The sequence below is a fragment of the Phoenix dactylifera genome, chromosome 18 (assembly GCF_051530095.1).
Source record: "Phoenix dactylifera cultivar Ajwa chromosome 18, Ajwa_hap1_PhDact_Kaust_v1.1, whole genome shotgun sequence".
In the NCBI taxonomy this organism is placed as follows: Eukaryota; Viridiplantae; Streptophyta; class Magnoliopsida; order Arecales; family Arecaceae; genus Phoenix; species Phoenix dactylifera.
This window is the reverse complement of record NC_143207.1, coordinates 15676963-15685946: the sequence shown is the minus strand read 5'-3', so window position 1 is coordinate 15685946 and position 8984 is coordinate 15676963. Positions and strand designations below refer to the sequence as shown.

The 8984-nt window shown below is 40.2% G+C and overlaps 1 protein-coding gene across 1 annotated transcript; it reads right to left on the bottom strand.

The window, feature by feature from the left end:
• Positions 1-583: 583 nt before the first annotated feature.
• LOC148703248 (uncharacterized) lies at positions 584-2118 on the bottom strand. The gene has a single exon (XM_088723797.2). The coding sequence runs from the start codon at positions 2116-2118 to the stop codon at positions 688-690; it is 1431 nt and encodes a 476-aa protein (XP_088579923.2). The 3' UTR covers positions 584-687.
• Positions 2119-8984: the final 6866 nt, after the last annotated feature.

Here is an 8984-nt window from a genome sequence, read left to right as displayed (position 1 = left end):
TAGGGTTTATGATGTGCTGAATTAAGCAATTTATCTAGACCACACTCAGAAAGATGAACAAAAGAATATAAAAAAAAATTATTCAATAGATAATATCTAATTTTTTTGGCTTTATATAACTATCTCCTATTTTATAATCGATGTGAGGATCTTCTCATACTCTTCTGATTTAACTCTTAGCTCCATTACGGATCTAAGGGTCTATATTTCGTCAAAACTAATTATAAATACAAAGATCAACCTGTGATTAATTGCCAAGAGGCACAGACTTGTGTTGTAATGTCTTCCAGTCTCATGTGGAATATGGGCCGGATCTACTTTAATGGTATTTGTAACAACCTAGGATCTCATTCAAAAAAAGTAGCTTTGAGATATTGTTTGGGTCTTTTAGCTGTATTTAGGTACCTAAAGTTTTCCTAGCACACAACCAATATAGAATTACGCATATACCTTCATGGGTTCTTATATAAGATTCGCTTTGGGTTCCATACATGACGCTTTGTGCAAGCATATGTTTAGTCCTCCCACATTGGTTATACACTAGCTAGATTTTGGGGTAATTATATTTATACAGGCAGGGGCGGCCCAATACATTTGGGGGCCTTAGGCGAACTCATTAGAAGGGACCTTTTTTATTATTATTTAAATAATAATTTTTTTAATAAGTATAAAAATATTTTAAAATTTTTATTTAAAAATAATTCGCCTAGCTTTTTGAGAAGCAAAATTACTAATTAAACTTTTATACTCAAGATCCATTAAAATACTATTTTCAATCGATAATATAGCTAATCCATTTAATCTTTCTTGTGACATAGTTGATCGCAAATAAGATTTTATCAACTTTAATTTTGAAAAACTTCTTTCAGCAGAAGCAACTGTTACAGGTATTGTTAATAATATCCTATATGCAATGCATGCATTTGGAAAAGAATCTGTTTTTTTTATAAAACTTAAAATATCAATAGGGGTACTAGTTTCTGTTTGTAAAAATTCTTTTAAAATTTTTAACTCTGAAAACAGATCAATACCATCAATATCAGAATATTCACCATGCTTTAAAAAGTTTTCAAGATTAAGACAACACTTTTTCAAATCATCTTCATTCAAAGATTTTAACTTTCTAAAATTAAACAAAAAACCAAAAACATTTTCATATACGGTAAATTGTTCAAACCTATTTTGAATTGAAAAAATAGCTTGATCTACTATATATAAAAAGTAATCAATTCTAAAAGATTCTTCAGCTGATCTTGTTATCTCATCATCATTATTTTCATCAAAATATTTTTTTCTACGGATCACACGTTTTTCACGAAATATAGGTTCTATTTCCATTTCATTTGCAATTTCTTTAGATGAATTCAAAGCATTCATGAATCCATTTTCCCTATAACTTTTCAAATAAGAAAGAAGACCTTTTAATTGATCTATAGCAACATCAATATGCATGTCTTCAGATTGTAAAATCTTACTAACTGAGTTAACAGCAAACAATATATCATACCAAATATTCATGCCTAATAAAAATTCAAAATTTTCAATCTCATATGTAGCTAAACATGTGGCTTCACTCTTTATTTTAGGATCTTCACTAGTTTCCGCTAATTGAACTAAAGCATCTCTTATTTTAGGAGCTTGGTTTTTAATTGCTTTGACACTTTCAATACGACTTTCCCAACGTGTTTGTGACAAGGGTTTAAGAGTTAATGTGGATATATTATCTTGTAAAATTTTCCATCGTTTTGTAGAAGAAGAAAATAAGGTATAAATTCGTTGTATCACTCCAAAAAAAGATATAGCTTTAGGACACGAGTTAGCAGTATCACATAATACTAAATTCAAGTTATGACATCCACATGGTGTGTAAAATGCTCTAGGATTTATATCTAATAATCTTCTTTGTACACCTTGATGTTTTCCTTTCATATTAGATCCATTATCATACCCTTGTCCTCTTATATCATTAACCTCAAGTTTATGTTTTTCTATTATATTTATAAGTTCATTAAAAAGGCCCTTTCCAGAGGTATCATCTATTTCTAAAAATTCTAAAAAATATTCTTCTACTTTTACTGAACTTGTTGAAGTATCTACACATTTTAAAACTAGGGTCATTTGTTCCTGATGGCTTGCATCAGGAGTGCAATCAAGTATTACAGAAAAATATTTTGCTTCTTTAATCTTTTTAAGTATTATAGCTTTAATTTCAGATGCTAACATTTGAATCAATTCATTTTGAATATTATGACCTAAATAATGATTGTAAATTTCACCATGTTGAATGCGTCGAATATGTTCTTGCATTATTGGATCAAATTCTGCAATCGTTTCAATAAAACTTAGAAAATTTCCGTTATTGCTTTGATAGATCTTTTCATTCTTTCCTCGAAATGCTAAATTATTTTTTGCAAGATTCTTTACGACAGCAATAATTCTAAATAGAACTTTTTTCCAATGATCCTTCTCTTGGTTTATTTGTTCTTGGAGATTTTTATCAATTGTATTATTTTTTAGCAATCTCACTTCTAACTCAATCCACCTATTCATGCTAATGATATGTTCATTAGTTGTTTCATGACTTTTAAGCTTGATACCTAGATTTTTCCAATCCCTACTTCCTTCATTGACTAATTTACTCGTGCTAGACTTTGAATCAAATAATTTACAGCAAAAACAATATACTCTATCCAAATCTTTCGAATACACTAACCATTTTCTATCATGTTTTTCACTATTAGGTAACTTACGAATATAATATATCGTAGAAAAGTGTCTATTGTTTTCATCCTTAGGAAAATGAAAATCATAATCCCTAATTGGACCTCTTTCCACTATTAGATCTCTAAATTTTGTATCAATTATTTTCCATTGACCAGGATCATATAAATTTGTAAGAATAGAACTAGTTTCACAATCTTTTTCCTTGTTTATCCTATTTCCATCTGATTCTCCATTGTGTTCTTCACTAGATATTGTTTCACTGGCAATCTCATTTTTTAACTCTATTTCGGGTGCCTGTTCTATTACTAATTCTTGAGTTGAATTTGATATAGTGTTATGTTTGTTTGTAACAACAAATCTATCTAGAGCTTCTTTTTGAGATTGAATGAGTTTATCGATTTTTCTTTTTTTTTTGAGTTTTTCATACCCACAGTCATATTTTCTATTAGACATTTTAATCTATAAATAATATTATCAAACTAAGCAATTAAAAAACCACCACAAACAAATCAAAATATAAAAAGTTAAAAATGATAAAACTTAATTGTGTCAAGAAAAACAAACTCGGGTCCCGACAAGTAGTGCCGAACTTAATTGTGTCGAGAAGAGGTGGAATAGTTCCGAACTCGATAGCGAGAAGAGGCCGAATAGTGCCGAACCGCTGAAGTAGTGAAGTCACAACCAATCTACAATTGAACCAAAAAATAACAAATTTTAAATTAATTACTTAACTAAATATAATTTAATTAAACCAAAAAATAATTAATAAACTAAGTAACTACATACTACAGTTACTTACTCACCTCAGTGGGATTGGGGAATCGGGATCAGTGGACTGTAGACAGTGGCACAGTGCCACAGTGGGGACTGGGATTTGGGAACAGCCGAACCTCGGGAGGTGGCCCGGTGGGACCGTGGGACTGGGAGCCTGGGAGTGGGAGCCTGGGAGTGGGAGGAGGTCGGGTGTCGGGTCCGTCGGCCGTCGGGACTTGGGATTTGGGAACCGGGAACCCCGAGGACGAGGAGGCCGCCGGCCGGAGCGGCGGAGGAGCTGAGGTCTGAGGAGAGGACGGGGCCACCGCCGGCGCCGGTCACAGCCTCACGGGAGGCCGAGGACGGCGAGTCGGCGACGTCGGCGAGAAGAGGATGGGACTGAGGCCTCACCGCCTCGGCCCTCGGTCGCCGCGGAGTCGGATGTCGGAGGAGCCGAGGACGGCGACTCGGAGTCGGCGAGGACGCCGAGGAGAGGACGGAAGTCACGGGACTCTGCACGGATGCACAGTGGACCGGACGTCGACGAGGAGAGCAGAGAGCTAGAGAGGGTTTTGCAAGCCGAATAGCCGATCTGCCCTGCCGAGTGCCGAGACCGAGTGTCGAGAACCGGAGAAGGTTCCGGCATTAAAAAGGCAGAGAAGGGGAGAGTCGGACTGTCGGAGAGAAGGGGGGAGCCGGGGAGGAAAAAGCCGTTGCCCACTTGCCCGTTGCTTGTCGAGTGTCGACGACTCGACCGCTCGACCACTGACCACGCCATCGCCCGTCGCCAGTCGCCGCAGTCGGCCTCAGCCTTTCACCATTTTACGTCGCGTCGCCGCCGCCCAAACCCGCTGCCCACTCCGCCACTCGGCCACTCCCTCCATAGCTGATAGCCCATAGCCATAGGCATAGCCAGTCCCCTCCGCGATAGCCCTGAGCTGGAATAAAAAAAAAAAAACAAGTGGGTGGTGGCCCGTGGGGGCCTTCCCTGGGCCGGGGGCCTTAGGCGACCGCCTCGGTCGCCTAAGGCTCGAGCCGGCACTGTATACAGGGCCAAGAACATCGAATAGTATCTTTCGGCAAGTCTTTCTAGGTGAGATCTTAGACCATTATAAATAGTATTAGAGAGGATATAGCCCATAGTCCATGTAGAATAAGCGATACTGCAATACAAGCCTATTAGAGCTAAGCACGGATTGATTATGGTATTTGTAATTGGATTTGCACTCTTAATCAAGTAAACATGAGGGCTTAAACAGAGGCGGTATTTGAGGATCCATGATAGCATTTGGAACTTGTAGGTTATGGTTATATACCTTTTTGGGTATGGTTATATACCGTTATGTCAACAATATATATCAAACTTTACACTTAAGTAGCTTTACCATATATTTCATTATTTATTTATTTATTGATTTATTTATTTTAAATAGACTACTCTCCTTTGATGAATTTGAGCAATCACTATTCTATATCAACTATTTTGAACTATTATAATTAAGGAAGTGTAAGTATGTCAAGTCTATTTCAATTGATCGGAGAACTTGATTCATATGATAAGATAAAATGTTGGGTCGGTGCCGCATTCAAGTTGACTTTAAATTTGCAGCATCTACTAGAATTTATATATGAATACTCCCCACTGCAAAAATGGATTTGACTGTCAAATTAACAAAGATTTTTCTTCTGTAGATGACACAAGAGCCAATATTCCCTCATGAATAGATCTACGCCAAGCAGTAGCAAGAACTGTCAGTTTCTATCATTCTACGTAATTAGATGATGCGATTACCACAAATATGACTGAGATTTGAAGAGAAGGCAAGATCAGTCATGAAATTATAACGCTAGTATCCTTCATGGAAGGTATTTGCGGCAAGGTTCCCTTTTGCAGCCCTTGTGGCTCTTTCTCTATCTCTCTGACCATGGCTAGGGTTTTCATCTTCTTGATCTAGGATTGGCATTTTATAGGGGGACTTTGCCTCCGACGATGCAACTGAGTGTCCTTGGGCCATTGGATTTTGACAAAGCTTTTAAGCATCGTCTGGCCCAAGTCTTATAGTTCATCTTCCAATGGCGCTTATGAGCGTCATCTTAGGTTAGTGTTTAGGAGGGGTTTAAGGGAGAAGTTAGTGTTAAGGAAGTTTAGTGAGTAGGATTCCGACGACGCTTTTAAGCATCGTCTGCTCCTTTCTCTCTTTGGCCTCCAACGATGCTTAGAAGTATCGTCTTACAATTTGCTTTGGATAACGCTAATTAGCATCATCTTAGTTTCATCTTTGCCGACGCTAGATAGAAACGTCGGTAATTTTGGCTCCAGAGAAATATTGGCCCCTTTTTCTGCAGTGAGATAAATCGGGGGATACCATTCATGTTCGGATGATCATAAATGGTGTCTTATAGAAAGCCCATTGGACTGATCGAAGAGACGGGGAAGTAAGAGAGAAGAGGTGTGGTGGTGGTGGGAGGGAGGAGAGAGGAGAGGGAAAAAAAAAAGGAAAAGTGGAGAATAAATAGTAAAAAAAATGCATGTATTACATTGAGCTTTAATCTTGTTCAACATGTGGCAGTTTGAAGACAAAGTTCTCAGCTGCATGGTCGGTCAGATACTTCTTAGATACCAACAAAAAAACAAGCTGCCAACCTGATACTCTCAGCCCCCTAGTTATGTTATGAGAGACATCATTGAATGATTCGTAACGCTCCTCTAAATACTGGATCGGCCAGTGCCACTGCCACTGCATGCCCACTAGTTATAACGGCCCTCATTCACATAAAAACAAAGATCAGTAGCTCAATAGAACCAAGTCCAAAACCACCACCAACGCTCCTGCATTTTTATTTTAGTTCAACGCTCGTGCCAGATTTAAGGTGCTGGAAGGAGTGGCGCTAAAGGGACCAAAGCCCTGTTTAGGAAAGCGGTTGGTATTAGAGTTTTTATAAAAAGCTGTTTATTATTTGGTAACTATATTTCTAAAGTGCTGTGACACTTTAATATGTATTTAGTAAACAAACTGAGAAAATACTTTTAGTATGACAAAATGACCATAAAGGATATTGTATAGTATTATACAATAGAGCATAATAAAATATAATATATATTAATACATAAATATATGATATACTATAATATTACTATAATATAATATAATATTGTTATAATATAGCACTATAACATTATATACTATAGAATAATAATTTAATATAATATTAAATTATTTAACATAACATATCAATTATTATAATATAGTTCACCAATACATATTCGATAAACTCCTCCATCAATTGGTCATTCCAAATGGCCTTCCTCTTCTTCTCATCTTGGATTGATGGACCAACAAGGATGTTGTGAAGACCTGAATTGGGCCCATCCTAGGGCCCAACAAACTGAAGTCGGCAAGGGATACCGACTTTAGTTGGGTCGTCGTGGGGGTGACCACGATGACCACGCCGGCCGAACGGCCAGCGAAATCACCGCAAGCCCCCCCTTTTCCCTCTCCCTCCCTCTCTCTCTCTCTCTCCCTTCGTGAACTATCAGAGGAACCCCTCCCTATTCCTCTAAAAAAATCTAACATTTCCTCCTCTAACTCTTTCCCCTTCCTTGAGAGCCGTTGCCGCTGCCGTCGCCGGAGCCCCGTCACCGCCGGAGCCGCGGGGGATTCATCCGCTGACGACCGGAGGTGAGGAAGATATTTTTTTTGTTATCACTTTTTATGGATTTAAGGGGGAAAATGAGGGATATCAACCGGTTTTATCTTCCCCTGTTTCTGAAGATTTTTTTTTTTTGTGAAGTTGGCCGGCCGACGGTGGCCGGCCGGGGTCAATCCGGCCGAAATGGGTTCGGCCGGAGGTGGGTGAACGGGGGCCGGGCTTCCAGCCCCGGTCTCCCTCTCTTTCCTCCCTTTTCTTCCTCCCTCTCTCTCCTTCTTCTCTTCTTCTTCCCGTCCGGCGCCGCCTGTGAAGGTGGGATGGCCGACGGCGGCTGGCCGAGCGCCGCCGCCGAGTGCCACGGTCGGCCGCCGAGGGCCGACCGGAGCCACCAGCCACGCCCCCCCCTTCTTCTCCTTCTTCTTCCTCTTCTCCTTCTTCTTCCTCTTCTCCTTCTTTTTCTTCTTCTTCTTCTTCTTCTTCTTCTTTATTCGGCCTGGGTAGGGGTGCAAATGGGTCGGGTCGGGTCGGGTCCTAGGTGACCCCGATCCGACCCGGTTTTTTGTTCGGGTCCCAATTTTGGACCCGGACCCGACCCGGTTGAAGATCGGGTTGGGTCGGGTCGGGTCCGAGTCGGGTTCGGGTCGGGTCCGGGTCCGATCGGGTCCAATTTTTTTGTGCTTTTGGAAAAAAATTTGGACAAATCTAATTTGGTCATACCATAATTATGAGGTGCTGGGTGACCCATGACTTTGAAAGACTTTGCAATTGAGCTCCAGTCAGAACAGATGACCCATGACTCACTAACTAAGTCGGTCTACAAGCCAAATTTCATATCACACTATTTTTTATCTATATGACTGATTGGACGGAACTCGGTGTCTCCCAGCTCCCCTCTCAGGAGGACAAAAAAAAATCCCAGACCTTCTTCCAAAATCCAATTCCATTACATAAAACTGGCACATGACCCATATTCAGTTGCAGTGTTCCCTCACTTTCTCCCTTCAAAAGTTAAAAGAAACAAAAACCAAAAAACAGAAGGAAAAACAAAAAAAAAAAAGGCAGCTACACACCAGAGGTCTCAACAGTGTAATAGATCGAGAGAGAATTCTGACGGGCCGACGTTCCTTTGGATTCTGTGAACCTATGCTTGTTGCTAACTTGCTATCCTCCCACACTGACCAACAGTACCACAACCCACACCAAAAAAAAAAAAAAAAGAAAAAGAAAAAGAAAAGACTTTCTTTTGCTTTTCCTCTCTCTCTCTTCGGGTCCATTCGGGTCGGGTCGGATCCGTTTGGTAAACCCAGACCCGACCCAGAAAATGATTCGGGTCCAATTTTAGGACCCGACCCGGACCCGCGGGTCCTAAAATTCGGGTCGGGTCGGGTCTACGCGGGTCGGGTCGGGTCGGGTCACGGGTCGACCCGACCCATTTGCAGCCTTAGGCCTGGGTGCTTGTCCTTGCTTTGATTTCCGTGCCTCAAGTGGGGATCAGACCATGAACCGGTTTAGATTATGAACCGGTTCCACCTAATCCTTGTATTGGGTTTGATCTGAATTTGAGTGAATAGGTTTGGGTTATGGTTTGGATTTGAGTCAGAAATTGGGGTTAGCCTGATTTGAGTGTAATCTGATTCGTCAAGATTTAATCTAATCTGGTCTGGTCAGACCTGGTTTGGGTTGGGCTAGGGACTTGTTTTTGGGCTGAGTTGGGTCTGATTGGATCTGTGGGCTGGTTTGGTTTGGGCCCGAGATCTGATCTGGACCTGTAATCTGGTTTGGTTCAGTTGGGCCTAATCTGTGTTGGGCCACAATTGACTTGGGTTTAAAGGATTCTGATTTTAGGGTCTATGTTT

Coding starts and splice junctions, on each gene's coding strand:
- LOC148703248 (XM_088723797.2), bottom strand. CDS start 2,118: ATGACCCTAGTTTTAAAATGTGTAGATACTTCAACAAGTTCAGTAAAA.